General features: G+C 38.6%; 1 protein-coding gene and 1 long non-coding RNA gene across 2 annotated transcripts; both read right to left on the reverse strand.

Moving 5' to 3' along the window:
* Positions 1-5,513: 5,513 nt before the first annotated feature.
* On the reverse strand, positions 5,514-11,884 carry LOC148791996 (uncharacterized). The gene is made up of 4 exons (XR_016085133.1): positions 11,667-11,884; positions 7,351-7,412; positions 6,334-7,028; positions 5,514-6,223 (listed from the first exon to the last, which is right to left on the reverse strand). It is a non-coding gene; the product is annotated as an uncharacterized LOC148791996 (long non-coding RNA).
* A 1,590-nt stretch (positions 11,885-13,474) lies between these two features.
* Positions 13,475-17,481, reverse strand: LOC104591550 (protein SIEVE ELEMENT OCCLUSION B-like). The gene is made up of 7 exons (XM_010250419.2): positions 17,155-17,481; positions 16,704-16,793; positions 16,099-16,556; positions 15,888-15,985; positions 15,516-15,658; positions 14,635-15,126; positions 13,475-14,366 (listed from the first exon to the last, which is right to left on the reverse strand). Exons 1-7 carry the CDS (start codon positions 17,407-17,409, stop codon positions 13,746-13,748), a joined length of 2,157 nt encoding a protein of 718 aa, XP_010248721.1. The 5' UTR covers positions 17,410-17,481; the 3' UTR covers positions 13,475-13,745.
* Positions 17,482-18,611: the final 1,130 nt, after the last annotated feature.

The following is an 18,611-nucleotide window of genomic DNA, read 5'->3' on the forward strand; positions in this document are numbered from 1 at the left end:
GTGGGGTCGTTGACGAGAGACGAGTTGACTGCAACCAATGAAATGTAATAGTAAAATCGGATAGTAAAATTGTAGTTGCGTGAGGCAAGAAGTAAATCCTCGTTGGAATTTGGAGAAAGTAATAATAAAATACTACGAAAAGACTGGCTTCACTACTTTTTTTTTTGTATGGAAGCAGTCATTTTCAATAAATGTGATACATGATGGATGATGGAAAGAGATTTTTTTTCGTCTCCCATTTTCTGTTTGCCGTATTGACGGGTGGGGATGAACCGGCCAATGAAATTAGATCACCCTTTTAGATTTGTTCGGTCAAAGAGAGAAACAGACAGTAAAGCACTTACTGGATTTTAGGGTTAGCGACCAAAACCCTTCTATATTTTAATTTGCTATAAGGATTTTTTGAATTTTAGCCGTTAGACAAACGTTATATCAGTTAATTTCAAAAAAGATTTTCATCTAAATGTATCAAAATTTTTTAAATGTCTAAATTATCTTTTTTTTTTTAATTTATCTTTTCTTTAATTTATAAAATTATTGTATTATTCTTCCCATAAATATACATTTTCAATGCAAGCCTATAATAAGTGTTAGAACGGGCTTTGCACCGACTGAACCCGGTTTCTTTACAACGAAACATTTTTCCCATTTGCCATTAAACCCATTGGAATGGTAATAATCGATTGCACAGTTTTGGGCTCAGAACAAACATCATCTTGTAAGCCTTATCCCAACTCAAAGTAATCGGCTACATCAATTCTGCTTCGCCAAGTACGGATCATTAACCTGTCTAGGCTTACAAATTAAACAAGAGACGAGGATTAAAAGATCAGTCCCCCAATAGAGATTGATGTGGGAAGATTTAGTCCTCCACTAACATTATGATACATGGCATCTCGAAACAATTGGGTGATACTTAGAAGTACTTATGCGACAATTTGCCTTAACCAAAATGAAGGAGTCCCATCTAGCGACTTGGCATTGTTGCCAACTTGGCGATCAGCCTCTAGCGTCGACCTGGCGACCTGCCTCTAGTGCCGACCTGACGACCTACCTCTAGTGCCGACCTAGTGACCTGCCCCTATTGCTGACTTGGCAACCTGCCTCCACCGTCGACTTGGTGACCTGCCTCTAGCACCGACCTAGCGACCTGCCTCCACCCCCAACCTAGTAGAAACCTAGCCAGCGACCTCGTCCACGACTCAGGGCGGCTAGCAACACCTCATCCAAGGCTGGCATGTGGTACCTCGTCAATATCGGCTGAAGCGACGTCGACGTGGGGAGCGACCTCCCTCGAGGGCTTGCCGACCTGATTGAGGTCCAGGTGGCGACCTACGAGACATGCTCACCATCGATTTCTACATGCATCCCATCACTCCTGGGTCTCTCGGAAGTTAGCTCTCACATTGAATGTTTTGGGAGAAACTGAGTAAGGCGCAAAGATTGGCCTACGTGCTCGACTACCTTTGAGGACTTCGGAGTAGTTAGGCACGTCCTCCCGGAGATCCCGGACGTGTTGCATGATGCTCATGCCAAACAATGCCTATATAAAGGCCTTACCTCCAACTCCAGGGGGGGAGATGCACAATTTAGTTCTCGTAGCTCTCCAGCTCTCTCACATTTACCTATCTTAAAATCTCTAATTCGCTAACTTAAGCATCGGAGTGCCCACCCCGGGTAAAGCAACCCGGGCACTTTCAATTTCCATACCGTTACTCTGCTTGGACCAGCACCATTCTCTAATTGCTTGGCCCGATCACCCACTTTTCTCGACTAGTTTGAGCGTCAGAGTACCTACCTGGGGATAACTCCTCGAGCCTTTGACTGCTTTCTTGATTTCAGATCTTGGAGCATGGTTCTAGATGGCAAGATTATCTGACTGCGACCTCAGTTCAAGAACTACCTTGAATTCAGTCAAAACCCAATTTTCTGAGAACCGGTCAATTTGGTTATGGGTCTAAAATTACAAACCCCATCGAGTCCGATTCAGTTTCGAATCCTTAATAATTCTTGTTGATGGTGCGTGATCTGGTTGCTCCTATTTGGATGGCAGCTCGAACGTCAGTCACTTGGTTGGCCGGTCGAATTGCAAGACAGAAAAGCTTCAAAGAACTTGGGGTGGCTTACCTGGCGTGGTTGCTCTGATGCTTAAGCGGCTGTTTGGCATCGTTGCCGTTTCTTGGAGCAACGACGCCACACCAGTGCTATGTAGGAAAAAATAGTGCTCCAGGAAACAGTCATCTGTTCGGAACCGTTTTTTCATAAAAAACGGTGCTCCAAGCCATGCCTTGGAAATCGGGAAGACATGGCCGGAACAATGCCAAATTTGGCATTTCCCGGAGCTACAGCTAATTGCTACCAAGAGGGCAGTAATGTGGTAGTGATGTGGCACTGGATAATGGGTAGAAGTGCAAAAAACATTTACTGGAGCATTGGTACCAAATAGAAAAAAGTTGTTGCTCTAGGAAACGTCCTACTTGGCAACAATGATTCCAAAGAAAACGGTGCTTCCAACCCACACATCAGCAGAGAAAACGGTGTTGCAACTACAACATCGATGCCAAACATATACTAAGTTAATATCTAGCATATACAAGCTAAAAGCTTGGTAGTAAAAGAGCCAGAATGCACTAAATTGTGTGTATTTTATATCACTGGGGTAAGTGCCTTTATATAGATGAGTTGTCGTGGGCGTCACGAAACACCTTTGAGATCCTTGGCCCGCACTGTTAGGTATCCGTTCCGCACTAGGAGGTGGACTTCGCGCTAACCAATAAGGCTTATTGTGTGTATTTTATATCACTGGGGTAAGTGCCTTTATATAGATGAGTTGTCGTGGGCGTCATGAAACACCTCTGAGATCCTTGGCCCGCACTGTTAGGTATCCGTTCCGCACTAGGAGGTGGACTTCACACTAACCAATAAGGCTTATCGTGTCTGTCTGATCCAGGTGGGAAGAAAATAAGACCTAAGGACGTGCGGCGTGATCCCGTGAAGCTCAGAGACAACTGGCTAGTTTCTAGAAGTTGGCTAAATGTCGTTTTGGCAGTTCAGGACACAACGAGTTGCTCAGACCTCGGTCCTGGCCGAGGTGACCTGTCCTACTGAGGTGGTAGAAAGTGCTAAATCGATGTCCAATCAGTAGGTTATCTCCACGTGTCCATGTATGGATAGATCGTGCCAAATCACCCCTCATCACTTGTCATGTTAGTTCCGAATTTATTGGAATCAACCCATTGACAACCCTACTAAAAATAGAAATGTGGGTATAAGATTTATATGTCAATTTTGCTCTACCCCTATTATCATCTTCAAGAATGACCTATGCACAAGACATCACATGTTCTTTTATTTATATGTCAATTTTCTATAAGTTAGGCATGTTCTTGGGATTTTAAAAACATTTTCGCATGTTCTTTTATTTTCTAGGTAAATAAGATAATGGCCATTTTAACCATAAAATTTCATTATTAAAAGGGGTATTTTTGTCCCATCCAAGTATTGGTAACTCCCCCTGGGTGGGTGAGATTGGTAAATGATACCCAAGAAAATTAAAATTTTCCATGGTTCCCATGCAAATCTAAAAAAAAAAATCATGGATTTCTTGGTCAATTGACCAACTTCCTCCTCTCTAAATCCAAAAAAAAATAAAAAAATGTCTCCTAACAGTTAAGGTCCTAACTCCTAAGTGACACTGCCCCCAAAGTACAAGTTACTCATAGCCATATGCAAGGTTTAAACTTTAAAGTATCGGAAACATAAGGTGTATCGAAAAGATAATTTTAAGAGACATGTCGAGATACGCTTTGGATATGTATGTATATGAACAAAAAATCAAGATACACATAAATATACTAAAAAACTTAAATAAATCCTAAAAATTATATCAATAACAATAGTTACAAGTTTTATATGATTGTTAATAAGTTATTTAGAAGTAAAAAAACTATAATTTAATGGTTTATATAAAATTTGAGATATCGGGACACAGTAACTATTGACAAATGATAGAATAACTAAAATGTGAAAAAAAAAACCTAAAGTGTATATTGATATACATTAGTTTTAAAATAATCAATATAATTTATCTAGCTATTGCAAAGTTTGTAGTTTTGTTAAATGAGAATTTGGTTATTAATTAACAAAATTAATGAGAAGAAAATTCCAATTAGACGCTAAAATCGAAATTCAAATTTAAAATTATGCATTAATTACAGGAATAATTAACTAATTAATGAAAGAGAAAGAGAGAAATTGCACTTAAACATTGGAGTATATACAAAACTAATGAGTGATAATTTGGCCCTCCTTAAATATAATTTAATGAAATTACTGTTTTGGAACTGTATTAATAATATAGGACCGAAACAGTCCGATACATACGAAAATGAACGCTATAACTGTGGAATTTTGAACCTTGGCCATATATAATTTTGAAATTTAGAATTCAATCCACGTCAGAGATTTTTGGGTTTTATTTACCAACAATTTACAATTCCACCTATGAATTACTACCCGTTGAATTTTGATTTATTTATTTCCCCGCTTGTGATTTGTTATTGTTCCAACTGTACTAAATAAAATTTTTGAAATTTTGAATGGACTGAACAAGAAAAATTGTAATTTTCCAACAATCAATGTTGCATTGCTAGCTAATAAGGTGTAAAACAGTTCAAAACTATTACAATCATTGAACTTGACAATTATTCCAAATCTTTAATATTTAACGTGTCAAACAGTTAAAAAACTGACATAGAACCATGCTATCAATTATCAAAGCAAACACAGCCTTAGAGAGAAAGGGAATTTATTCAGAGTTTGGCTTCCCTAAAGGCAACGCCCGTTCGAATAATCTTTATAATCTTGCATCGAAAATATTTTTCTACTCGTGTGTTTTATTTTATGGAGAAATATTCCCGATGCGAGTTTGCTTTACCGAAAAACCGGATAACAGTTATTCGAACAGACCTTACACCGACTGTAGCCTATCTCCTTGACAGAAGCCAATCTCATTTATTCATGACTCCAAGACAAAAGTACGGTTGTTGGCTTTTAAAAAAAAATCCGGATCTTCTGCCGACATCTACCTATACAACATTGTAGCCACACTTTTTGGAAACACACTTCATTCTCCTACCATTCTACCAACTATTATGTGCGAAGAGATGTTTCCAGTAGATAGGATTACAGAAATACTGTATTGTGGGTAGACTTAGACAGAATTATACAATAATTCTGCTCTCTACATGCATAGATGGTTGAATAACGAATTAGTCAGGGGTTCAGTTTTCAGGTCAAACGGTCGGTTCATTCTGACAAAAAAGTAAAAAAAATAAAAAATAAGAAATGGTTAAAATCATTGAATAGTTTCAATAATTCAACCGCTTGAATCAGCGGTTTATTGATCAAATCAATGTTTTTTTTTGGTAAAAATCTGATTTTGATGAAAACAAAACCAATCACTTGACCGATTTCCAGTTTTTCTGGCCCCACTATCTGGTCCTATCCGATTTTGAAAATCATGGTGGGACCGCAGATTCTAACTGGCCCGCTTAACTTACATCTCCCGACATTGACTTCGTTTGATTCGGGAGATTAGATAAATCAAATCCCATTGGTAGGACCGACGTATACAAATACAGCAGATGAGATTTATTCATCACAAAGCCCACCTCACACCAATCTCACGAGTCACGATACATCGAAGCCCAAAATTGAGATCTGCGATGAGTGTGGGGTTGGTGTGAGGAGCAAATCACAATTTCGTATACAATGCGGCATGCATGCTGGGCAGTACGATATCTTCAATATTGTCCCAACCCAACAAGCCACTACAGCCACAGGTCGGGAGCACCTCAAAATATCTAATCCAATCCATTTGTGACAGTGCGCTTTACGTCGCTGTTCGCTGGCTTCTTTGTATATTTGGGGGCCATCGGCCATCGCTTCCATCTACCAGTCAAGTCTACTAGAATAGACGACCCTCAGATTTAAATATTTAATGGTGTGTGGAATCATCTCTCAAGCTTGTGTCATGGTCATGGTGTGGAGAAGGGATTGGTTCCAATATCTACCGTGGCCCAGACGCTGCGATCACCACAACCACACTCCGTGAAGATTGTGTTGCCTTGTTACTTGTTTGTTGGTGACTTGGTGTTGCTGTCAAGGATGGGGTCGAGAGCAATAAGGTAGTTTCACTTTCTGTCGAAGTTGTTAAGTCAATCTGTGAATTAAAAGAAAGTATACATCAGATGCCCCAGGTATTATTTCAAGGGTAGAAATTTCAACGATCAAATTAGTCAAATGCTTGAAAGGGGTCGGACCAGAATTTACCTTAAACCGGACACCCCTTTTAACCTTGCCATAGAATCATTAAAGGCAATTAGAGTTGAACGGCCAGAATCACATTGGGCAAATGCCACATGGCACAATCCGAGGCCTTGTCATGTGCGCCTATATCAATTGGAATTGTGATAGTATAATTTAGCAGAGGGTCCGACTATGATATGAAAAACCATATCATATCTAAAATCTCTACTATTGCCACGTATACGGCAGTTACCGGATTTATTTAAGTAACCAGTAATTATTATTTTATATATTAATTAAAATTTAAAACATTGTTTAACCTATCCGTTAACCGAATCTTCCGTTTTCCCATTCTTTATCTTCTTCCGGTTCCCTACTCTGTTCAAACTTCTCCCTCTGGAAATCGTAAATCCATAGATCACAATGCATTCAATCAGCAGCAAGAGGTTATTCATCTCCCTCGCTCTCATTTACAGGTATTTTCTTCTTCTTCTTCTTCTTCTTCTTCTTCTTCTTCTTCTTCTTCTTCATATTTTCTACAATCGATTCCATATTTTAGTAAATAACCTCACTTCCCAAACAGTCGATTCATATTTTCTGCAATCACTAAACATCTCCCTAATAGTCAATTCCATATTTTCTGCAATCACTAAACATCTTCCTAACAATCAATTCCATATTTTCTGCAATCCAACAGGTGGCAGTCGATTCCATATTTTCTGCAATCAAACAGCCACTTGTTACAGGCTAAAAGTTTACTACAAAAATATCTTGCTCTGGCTAATTATAGAAAGCTAGGTATTTGCATTTTTTGTCAAAAAATTGTGTGGCTTCTTGATTCCTATGGGTATATATTAAGGAATAAAGTAAAATAGGAAAAAAAACAGGGGAAGAAGAGTTACATCTTCATCACCTGCAAAACAAATATAGCACAGAAGGGAGAAATTTACTGTTTATAAAACCAAATCCTTTAAAAAGAATAGTGACATATAACCTTTTCAGAGAATATTACAAGAAGATGCAAGGCTTAAAATGCAATACCTATACAAGGATGCTAGCTCATGTTATGATGCTTCACGTGGTGCACCCAATCGGTCAGGAACCTAACAATAATACCAAACAAGAAAGCATATCAGAAAACACATTTAGAAACGTACTAAATAGGTTAACCATAATTTTTGGAAAATAAATTTTAAAGAATAATGTGATTATGATTATTCACTTGTCTTTTATTATGACTGTGGCATATGGTAGAATACAATGAATTGGACCAAAAGCTATTAAACTCAAACAATAATCCAATTCTGATAAGGAACTATTGCCTTTTCAAAACAATAATATTCCTTGATTAATACAACTGCATGCAGTCCTCTCTCTCTCTCTCTCTAGATCTCCAATGCAAACGATTTGGTTGGTTTGATTGATTATTATATTAGACGTTCAGTGATTCCATCAACACTAGGATGATTGATTTAATTCAAACTATATTTGTCTTCTTTTCTGCATTTCTTTAGAGCAGCTTAAGGGTGAATCAAAAACCAAATCTTTTCTAAAGTAAAATAAAGTGGCTAACATACTCTAAGTTCACAGAGATCCCAAAGTTCATGTATATACTTGTTTTCCCCAACTCCAAGTATCATAAAAGAAAATATAATTGAAAGCTCAACCAATCATCCTTTAACTTCCTTACTTAACAATCCAGCTCACTATCCAACAATACCCCCCCCCCCCCCCCCCGGGGTTTTAGGAGCTAAATCTGGTGTTAAAACGAATCCTCTGTTCTAAGCTTTGAAGCAAAAAAGCTTAGTATTCATAAATATTATTTTCTCTCTTGGGAAATAAACCACCAGCCATTGGGGCCGCATATATCGAAAAAATAAACAGACATTAAAGCCCCTGTGGGATTCCACAACCAAGTGTTGGCCACTCTAGAGGGAAAACAAAAAAGCAAGAAGTCTGAATATTAAAAGACTGATTGTGTAAGGTAATTCGAAGTTGATATTGGGATGGCTACAAAGAAGGGAAGCTTAAACGAGGAGTTATAGTAATGAGATAAAAAATTTAGGTGGTTAACTAAGGATATGAAAATGAAATTTCAATGGATCACGATTGCCAATAATTTGGCTGATATTCTTGCTAAATATGGGGTAGGAAGACAACAATTATTTTGGGCCAAGACAAATTGCTGCAGTGTTCTAGGGTATCCTACTCCACACCAACTCACCAAGAACAAGTATTTTTGCCATATTAGTAGGCCATATCTGCTACGTTTACCACTACCCTTCACACTAACAGTTTACTAAATCCCCAAAAATTGAAACCTGAGATCATTTTCATAGCAGGCTTACCGGTTTCTGAAAAAATCCAGCCAGAAAAACTACAGACACGGTGCTCATTTGGCTACCAATAATTACTTCTCGAGTGAAATATTGTGGGCAAAGAGACATTCTCGAAATGATGTATCCCTTTCAAAGAGACAACACACTCCCTAATACCTAAATACCCAAGTACATTTACTTGTTTAGCAGCAGAAGCCAACACCATGCAATATACATAATATATGAATTCTATATCCCCTTCACAAACTCAAACCATAACAATGAAAAAAGTCCATGACCTAAAGGCTAAAGCACAACTGGCCCACATAAGAAGCCTACTTACAATTCACAAACGACTACTGGCAGAAGCAAAATACACATACCCTATGACAGAGACTCAGGTAATAACCCTCTTGTTGCAAGTAATACCAACAGGAATTAATGTTTAAACAGATAAGAAACAAAGTATGAATCCCATTTACAAGGCAATATATCAATATCATCAACAGATTGGCTCATGGCAATGACAACCATGCAAATGCTCCCATACATGTAAATAATGCAAGCAGATCAAGATCTAAAGATTGAACCAATCCTTGAAACACCATTCTCATCCAACTTGGGGTTTTGAGGATCACATATGGAATTACCTTCTTAAATTGCCTTTCATAGGTTGTGTTTGGTACCATTACCATTTCAGGCATTTTGACTTGGTTGGTACTTTTAATGACTAGGCATTGAACAAGTTTTGAGCCACTCCGGATCTCCAACTCACAAGACACTACCAGCTTGTATTGCAAACATCTCCCCATGAACAGCTGTAGTGTCTTGTGGGTAGGGATGTCGGAAGAGTTTGTGGTTAGAAGATCCGAGCTCATTTTGAGCAGTATTGTGTTTTGTATGGGCATTGCTACTTAAAATGTTTAAATGAAATGATTATATTCAATGTGACACCATCCTACTATACTGACTCTCATCCATATGGTCAAATTTAAAAATAAATGCTTTCTGATGAGTTGCTTAATATTACACAGATTAATATCTATATCAGATCTAATGGTTCTAGAAGCTTATACCCCACCCCCCCCCCCCCACCACCACTAAAAAAGAAAAAAAAAAAAACTTTGTTTTCGAAGCAGTCTTTATGGGTATTCGATGGTATATATCCATCTTTTCTACTATGTGATGCACCAGAATATATTTCCACACTGCTACTTAGGATGCCAACTAAGAGCTAGGTCATTGGACTGTTTCTTCAAATGGTCAGCTGATGGAGGAAACATCAGTGTTTCCCCCAACAGCCCTAAGTTTATGTTTCTAGTAGAAATGTTTTATCACTGTTGTAACTCAAAACAATATCAACCAAACATAAATTGATATTTAAATTCAAAATGCCTAAGTGATGCTGGTGTTGCAGCATTTCAAGTAGAAACAACCATGGTACCAAACACCAGCATAGTATATTTACTTGGATGGATTTCAAATGTGTGTTGTCAGTGAAAAAAACATGGTTTATGAAGATAAATTATTGATTTGGCAATTTACTTTCTGTACAACACGTACAACCTTTATGTAACAAAAAAAAAATCCTTAATCCCAAATGCTATGGAATAACATCAGCTACCCATTGCTGTTGGTAAGATTTAGTATGAAAGGTTCACAAAGACCACATGTTCAGCCATTGATTTCAAGTACCCAATTCAATGGAAACTCAATAGTTCTGCTGCACCTAAAAGATTTCATAATAAGTTAATTAAACTCACAAGTGTTTGTGTTGATTTGAAGATCCTTATTGTGGTTGAATATTATGTTACTTGTGATCCTTCATGTGGTGAAACTCTCAACTACCGTTACTATTTGCACTCACAATACAAATGCAGAGGTTTTTACAACTGGTAGTGCCAAATGCTTATTTGAAAGTCTCTTATTCTCCTTGGAGATCACCACATAGTAAGACAGTTGAACTAATAATTGGTCGGAAATGCTGATATAGGAGCTAAAACAGAGGATCCAGAAGGTGATTACAACATATGGACCAAATGGAGATCAACCTTGAGAGGTGGATTATAATAAGGAGATGGGAAGGATCAGAAAAGACATAATCAACTTCCAGGGAGAAATGGTGGTGTTGGAAAACTATAGCAATATCAATTACACAGTTACCCATTAGCCTCAATCTTGAATCTACATTTTAAAGAAAACATGAGGTATTTGTATAATAGCATGACATCTCAAAGCTGCAAACTAGAATATGCTGATATGCACATTCAGACTAATGATATCCACCATTCTATGGGTCCTACGCCAGATATAACCTATTTAACAAAGAGAAAACGATCCAAAGAAGGTAATGGTACCAAACTCAACTAGGAAACTGAACCAAAATTTCTAATTAGTGAAAAATTAAGGCAAACCTGTAGGTAATCCACAGGATTTTCAAATAAGGACTGTAACACTTAAAAACAATTCTAACAACACCCTACTAATTCTACTGCAACTAAACAAACTAAAAACAACTGCAAGAAAAACCTGAAAATAAAAGTTTTGTAATCTCATCACAGACTTGCACCCTACAACTAAAATGACCATAACTCTTTCTAAACAAATCAAATTTACAAGAGCCTAGCAAGAAAAACGCAAAAAATCTCAAAACTAGTTCTTTGAATCATTGAAGTACCAAAGAGAGAATCAGTAACACTGCAGAACATGATACCCAGTCACAAATGGATATTTGCAACATGCATTTTTCTCCCCTATCCAGGCCCTTTTTCAGACACAATGTGTTCAGATCGTCACTTAATGACGTTTTAGGAGAATCATGCATCAGGATCTTCCTCCCGACCAAACGAACGTTATTCTATCAGAAAAATCTCATTAATCGGCCAACTCGGACTTGCAATGAAGACCCAAATCATGCAAGAATGAAAGAATGATGAACATATATAAATTGGCAGAGAAATAAAACTAATCAGTACAAACCCATCAAAGTAATCTGCAAGAGCAAAATTAAGAAAAGAAAGGAAGAGAGACAATGCTTACCACAGGGTGAAAGACCAATAGGAACACTTGAAGAAGCACAAGGGTGACGAGGTGACACCGAAGAGAAACCATTACTGTCAGCGATGATTCAACAGGGGTGGTGAGCTGAAGATATCAGGGAGAATGACGGTCAATAATTTTCCGTAAGTTAACATTTTTCTTAATTCTTGTTTTAAGAATCAAATGTGATTTTAATTTTTATTTTTAAAACCGGTTACTTGCCATAATCCGTATTCACCGAAACAAAAACTCGAAAGTTGATTGGTCCTTCTCATCCGATATCATAGATTTTTCCTTTAGCAGAAGTTCATGTTGCATGCAATAAGAGAATTGACAGATAATAACCAAGTACGTAGTCAGTGGCTCAAACTTTACTTTCTAAAGCCATAGACCTGCAGAAAGTTCAGAATCAGAATGAAGACAACGTTATTCGTTAACACAACAAATCGGATTAATTAGAAAATATCCGCCATTCATAAAAGAAATAAAATATTTGGATTAAAACAATCCGCCCGTAACCATCCTTTTGTAAATCTGGTCAACACAGAGTCACTACAACCGGAGACATCAAGATCTGAGGAATGAACTATAAAGCCTGGTCAAGTAATATCCTCATCCTCCCTTGAAATCATTTTTTCTTTTTTCCCTATAACCAATAAAACTAAAGTGTCATTATTAATTGCATCATCACTGAACGTACGAGTCATTGCGGGACACAGTTAATTATTCTTGTTGGTTCTTTCCACAACCACAAGGCTCTAGCCTCTAACTCATGGATAAAGCTAAAGACCAAAAGGCTCCTTCGTCTGAATGACCAAATTCAAAAGATATAAGCTTAAAATGAAGCATCCTGATTTTTCAAGCTTTCAAAATCTCTTTTTAGCTTCCAAGCGCTAGCGCGTTTGTCTTGGATTGCAATAAATTTACAAGAACTCTCTAATGTTTTAAAAATTTGTTTATAATAATTAATAAAGCTATTAATTTTATAATTTATTAAATAATGGATGAGAATAACAAATTAATAATATGTAACTTTAAAATATACAAAATACATTAATCAGAAGTAATACATATTATAAAATTGAAAAATAATAAATGATGCAATTAAACAATTATCAAATGTGTAAAATATATTTCTATAAAAGTATTGCATATTAAGAATTATAAAATTATAAAAAAACATTTACTAAAATTTATTTATAATAAAGAAGCATATTAAAATTATTAATATATTTATAAAATAATAAATAATAATAAATTTCATACAAATTAATAATGAATCATAAGTAATTAAAAACAAGTTAAATGCAATACTTCAAAGTAATATTTTCTAAATAATTGAAAAATCACAAATAAAAAATTTATAATTATTAAAACTATTTAAAATGATGAAAAATGCTAAAAGAAAAAATATATTTATGACTTCTTAAAAAATATTAATTCTTTTGTGGATCCATCTGTTACTTTGCACTTGTATAGGTATTAATGGGACTCCGTGCGTCTTATGAACATATGCCTTCAGACAAAACTAATTACCAGTCTTTTGTCTTGCTATGTTCTGAAAAGATCTTTCAAATGCACAAGTTACCAGGTGGTATTGATCTCCAAAAACCAACTCTCAAAGGCTAGGCAATTCTTTTGACCTAACGAACTTTAATTTGAAAGTTTTTTTTAGAAAGACTCACCAAACGGCATCTTAGTTTTTCAAGAGTACTCCACCATCAAAGCTCTTATAAACTGCAGACCTCAACAAGAAGGGAGAGAGAGAGAGAGAGAGATCCTAATTACCGTGTTTCAACCTTCAAGTATAAGAAATCAAAGCTCTTATTTAATCTATGGCACCAAAAGGCACACTAAGTTACACCACCAGATAGTCATAGACATAGTAATAATACAGTAGAAGCAGACAACCACGACTCAATAGCATTACCAAAAAACTACAACCAAATATAGATCATGACAGGGGTTTTTCTCTTTTATATATATTTTTATTTTTTGGGGGCAATTAAGCAAAATAGAGAGAGACATATTTGGTGGCCGGCCGAAATCCGTAGAGGAAAATGGGCTCATATCATATCATTATTCATCACAGCAACGATATAAGACGTACTTCTCCATGGGCCTATTGCACTCAGCACAAGTGATGTGTTCATGGACGTCCTTCCCTAGTGCCCTCGGAAGCACAAGGGATGCACAGTGCTCCTTGCTGTGGTAGGACGCGAGGACTCGAGCCAGCGCTGGTATGAACCCATCCCTCACCGCATTTTCCTTCCACGTAGGGAAACTCTCAAGCGCCTCCAGCATTCTATTGCCTGAAGCTTTTGTCATCTCTCCATTGCCGTGGCCAAGGATGGCCCACCCTTGGTTACTACCGTCGAAGGTGAGCAACGACATCACCTCTCGCATTATGTTGTCGTCGGCGATGGTTCGACCTTGTTGCGTCTTGGAGTACCACATGCTTTCTAATCGCACCCAGAAGAACCATATGAACGTCAGCTCCGGCAAATAGTAACTCAGTTTTTCTGATGAAATGGCGTTGATGTTGCTTCGCACCCGCTCCTTGGGATTGCTCTTTCCCACGTACATCATCTCTATGCTGATTTTCAGTTCATCTGTAACGCTTCGCATTGTCGATGTGAATTTCCGTATCCAGTTTATATCTTCTCCTCCATACAGGCAGATGGGTTTTCCTTCTCTTATCTGATCATAAAAAATTTAATTAGAATCAACTCAGGTAACAGCGCATAATTAATTCATTCTCTTTGGTTGATGCAAAGCCTTGATTCCTATAATTGGTCGATGTGGGATTTATTATGAAGAATCAAGGCTTTGCATTCATCTATACAAAATTAAAATAGACAAACTGTGGATGATGGATTGATGGGTGGCCTGTGATCACATAAGCCAACCCCTACTGCAAACCCAGCCATGCAGATGCAGTGCGAGAGAGAATAGAAAATTAGTTTACCCAAGAAAGCATTGTTTCATCGATTCCATTCACCACGAACACCATGCTCCATCTTTCTTGATTCCACAGATCTTCCTCTCTCTTCCTGGTGAAGGGGAAGGCAGCGTTCCCCCATATCCACATCATGTGGATCGCATTTGTACATACCACACGTCCTAGAGGATCCAACACCACTAAAAGAGGTTTCTTCTCATACTGCCATACCTCCTTCATGTATTGGATGACTGCTGGATGAAGCAGTGAAGGGTGGTGCAGTGAGTACCAAGGCATGGCGGATTGAAGCCGTTTGAACGTTTCCTGCTGTTTTGCTGGCATCCATCCACTTGAATTCTGCACAACTGGTAGCCATACCATCTCATAGGCTTTCTCAGATTTTGTCTGTTGGGATAACTCACCGTATACATTTTCGAGAACCGTAAGTTCCTCTGCTGTAATGTCAAGGTCTGATATCAACAGTACCACAGTCTTCTTGCCTAGTACTTCCACCCCAACCTGTGTCATGCACGGTAGAGTTTTTTTTTAAGAAACTCTAACACTCACAATCACAAACAAAGAGAAGTTACTTTTCCAAATACATTCAAAATTTCAGGAGCCCAGATTTCCTACAGTTTTCAGATAGCACGACCAGTAGTACCGCTCATCAATGTGTCAATGACCACAGTTTTAAGGCCAGTGATCTAGTTCGATATCTAATTTTAAGGCCTGTTTATGGAACATGTGCACTCTGGTTGGCCCAGTTTCTTGGATGGCAGATTATGTTAACCCAATCTATTGTTAATTTCTATTATCTCTACTTTTTATATGACAATGGCTTTATTATTATTTTTGTTCTTATATATATATATGAGAGAAAGAGAGAGAGAGAGAGATCTAAAGCAAACCCTTGTCTTGGTGAAACCATCAAGCAAAGGCTGATGGTCATCAATCGAGTGTATCAACACCCTGAGAACCCTGAGGTTGTCAACTTGAGTTGTATCAAAGAGGCGCACCAGCGTCTGATATACCTCATTCAGTTTCCTCTCCTCTGCATCATTACACAGTGTATCTTTCTGTCAGCAATGTTACATTGCTAATAAAAGGGTTGGATGATGATGATGATGATGATGGCAATGATGGTATATTTAATTTTGTAGATTTATGCTTCAATAACAAAAAAAAAACTTATGGGATGGGATTACTGATTATGATTTACTACTATCTGAATTCGATTGTGCTATATTTGTGCAAAGTAACTTAGTGGAACCAGCACTCACCGATTTCCTTATGGCAACGTGTTAGTTGGTCTTTGAGGTGTGCATGAATGTCGCCAAGCTTGTAAGCCAATGTCGAAACATCCCACGAGCCCATGTCCCTATAAATGTATCACAAACGTTAACTGTTGGCAGCTATCTCCGTTAAAGTTTAATTTATTACAACGGCCGTCATAACCGTTCTAATTAACTGTAGGTCAAAGAGTACACTTACTGATGATGACCCACGCTCAATATAGAATTGAACTGGGAAGTGCAGACCAGAACGCTTCTGATAATCCAATACACAGCAGTAGGGACAAGGTTCGAGGCCATTGACATGGCGGGAAAGCCCGAAAGATATCCGACGGGAAGATCATAGAACTCTGTCAAGGATTTTGTCAAGTCTAGCATTCCCCTGATGAGATTGCTGAGAGCATCCAAACGAGGTTTCAGCATTTTGTTTACATGGCTCAATACTTCGGGTACTTGTTTAAGTACAGAAAGGGACTTAGCCAGGGAGTTGGTGGTGCAAATCTGCGACGTTAACCAGAAGTCGCCATAGTTGATGCCGAATGCTGCCATGACTATAACTGCCTTGGTGTCCCACGAGTACATCGATAACGTGGTTAACAGGTCTAAAGCCAACGGATGTAAATCCCTTCTGCCGGTGCCGGAGCAGTGAAATTGAATCTGCTTCCCATCAATTGTTTATACATTTTAATTTGTTAACTAGTGGTAACAGAAAACTATAATATAGAATGGGATATGCCTTAGTTCCAAATTAAAAAGGGTAAAACTTAAAAGGAATCAATATGCAATAAAATATAACTAAATAACCTCAGATCCAATCTTCCGAATGGTGTCCGCTACCACTCCGTGTATACCCTCTTCAGTCATATACTCCACGGCTTCCATGTGGGCTTGCGTCTACACAAAAATTAAACCACGAACAATAATTTAGTAGCCAGTATTCTTACTGCCTATATAGAGCTGAGGGAAGAAGGATTTCTCCCCAGTCGGAGTATAGAGGATTCGATTAATTGGGTTGGATAATGGTGCCAACCTGGTTTAAATCCAGGGATTTGAGTTTGTATTAATTCACAAACCCAGTCCCGACTATAGAGTACAGACAACCTTTACCTCAATGTCATTCTGAAACCTATAAAAAATCTGGACTCCGCTTGACAGAAGCCCATCTGTTAATTGGTTTTTGATCTTAACTCTGGCATCAACTAATCCTGTCAAATTAATATAAACTGTTTATGAGGGAATTAAACGTATATATTACCACATGAGCAGCACGAGTTGGTGAGGCACGCTCCAAGATGTCCTCGACGACTTGCAGAAGCAATTTAGTTTTAACGTCGACCAATCGACCATCTGAAGCATGGGTAGCGATGACATCCGCCATTATCATGCCGCTATCGTCAAGTGGGCCAAACAGGCTACTATCTCTCTTCCTCGGTTGCAGTTTTTGTGGTGCTGGTGGTTCCTCTGTCAATCGCGTTGTCGACGATTTGGGTGCAGACTCTACTACAGCCATTACGTGAACACAGACAGAGTGCGAGGTTGGTTTTGTTTAGTGAAGATTGTTATTTGTGTGGAGGCCCTGGGAAGAGAGCAGGTTAATATATATCACACTCATGAAAGATGGAATAAAAGAAAGGCTATCGAATCATCTTCTTTGCTTCAGACATGGTCTAAACATTTTAGCAACTCGCGCCATCACATGGTCGTAAGGAGTCGCAGAAGGGGTCCCTCAGTAAAGAGATGCCGGTATTCCGTAAATCCAGTGCTGGCGCCTCGCTGATCTTAAAATCACTCAGCTTTGACTAGATACCTTCTCTCGGTGGACCAGCAGTCCAGCAGCCGGGGCAGCTGCTTGAATTCCTGCTTGTTTTCTCTTCCAAGGAGCATGTCATCACTTGCTTTACAAAGTTATACGTGCAGAACACGTGATACCAGATTGTCACGGGGTAGATCTACCGCAGAAGAAACGTGTGCAGCGTCCAAGACAAGCCTAAGCCTTATGTGCGCTTACGGCCAGGAGTTGTCAGATGAGATAGTTTCACCAAGCTCAGTAGTACTGAATCATGACCTCAAGGCTCATGGCCGGGGTACTTGCCAATCCATGGGAGGCGTCACTTACGTGCTAAAGGTGGATGGCCAAGATGAGAGGCGACTTGGCACCGATGTGAAGGAACTCCTGTATATCGATGATGACGGGCACCTGATGTACTAATGATGATAGGCAACCGCTGGGTCGAAACACACATATGCGCTATGGGCAATGGAGTAGCTCATTCAACTTAGGCAAGGGGCTGACAAGGTGTAGGGACATGCTTAAGCCAAACCCGTATGCCAAACCTCCCTTTAATGAGTGGAGGCGCAATGCCGATCCATGCACTGTTCCCATGAACATGTGTGCGCCCATGAGAAACCCTGGTAGCCATGCTAGCCATTAACTAGGGGCGCCCTACAAAGGATGATGGTCTAACAGTGCCAAGGTTAGCCACCCAAGGAGGTCGACCACCCCTCCTCAAAGAGTACGTTAAGCTTTTAGAGATCTACCTAAAGATGATATCAATTCTCCCAAAAATTGTATAGGTGAAAATGGCGGTGATGTCCCTTAACTTAAGCCTGCCCAACATACTCAAGGCTAGACCCGGGCCAGGCTTTCACTCTGTATTAACAGATTTTTCTAAGACCCAAGCCCGAGCCCAGCTCGACCATCGGGCCTACAAC

This window comes from Nelumbo nucifera, chromosome 4 (genome assembly GCF_055504915.1).
Source record: "Nelumbo nucifera cultivar China Antique chromosome 4, China Antique-T2T, whole genome shotgun sequence".
NCBI classification, from domain to species: domain Eukaryota; kingdom Viridiplantae; phylum Streptophyta; class Magnoliopsida; order Proteales; family Nelumbonaceae; genus Nelumbo; species Nelumbo nucifera.

What these genes read in the sequence shown, in the direction of transcription:
- LOC104591550 (XM_010250419.2), bottom strand. Translation starts at nt 17,409, where the DNA reads ATGGCTGTAGTAGAGTCTGCACCCAAATCGTCGACAACGCGATTGACA. An exon ending in CAACTCGTGCTGCTCATGTG is followed by an intron (nt 16,794 to 17,154) that starts GTAATATATACG and finishes ATTTTTGTGTAG; the next exon opens with ACGCAAGCCCACATGGAAGC. An exon ending in ATGGTTTCACCAAGACAAGG is followed by an intron (nt 15,127 to 15,515) that starts GTTTGCTTTAGA and finishes TGCATGACACAG; the next exon opens with GTTGGGGTGGAAGTACTAGG.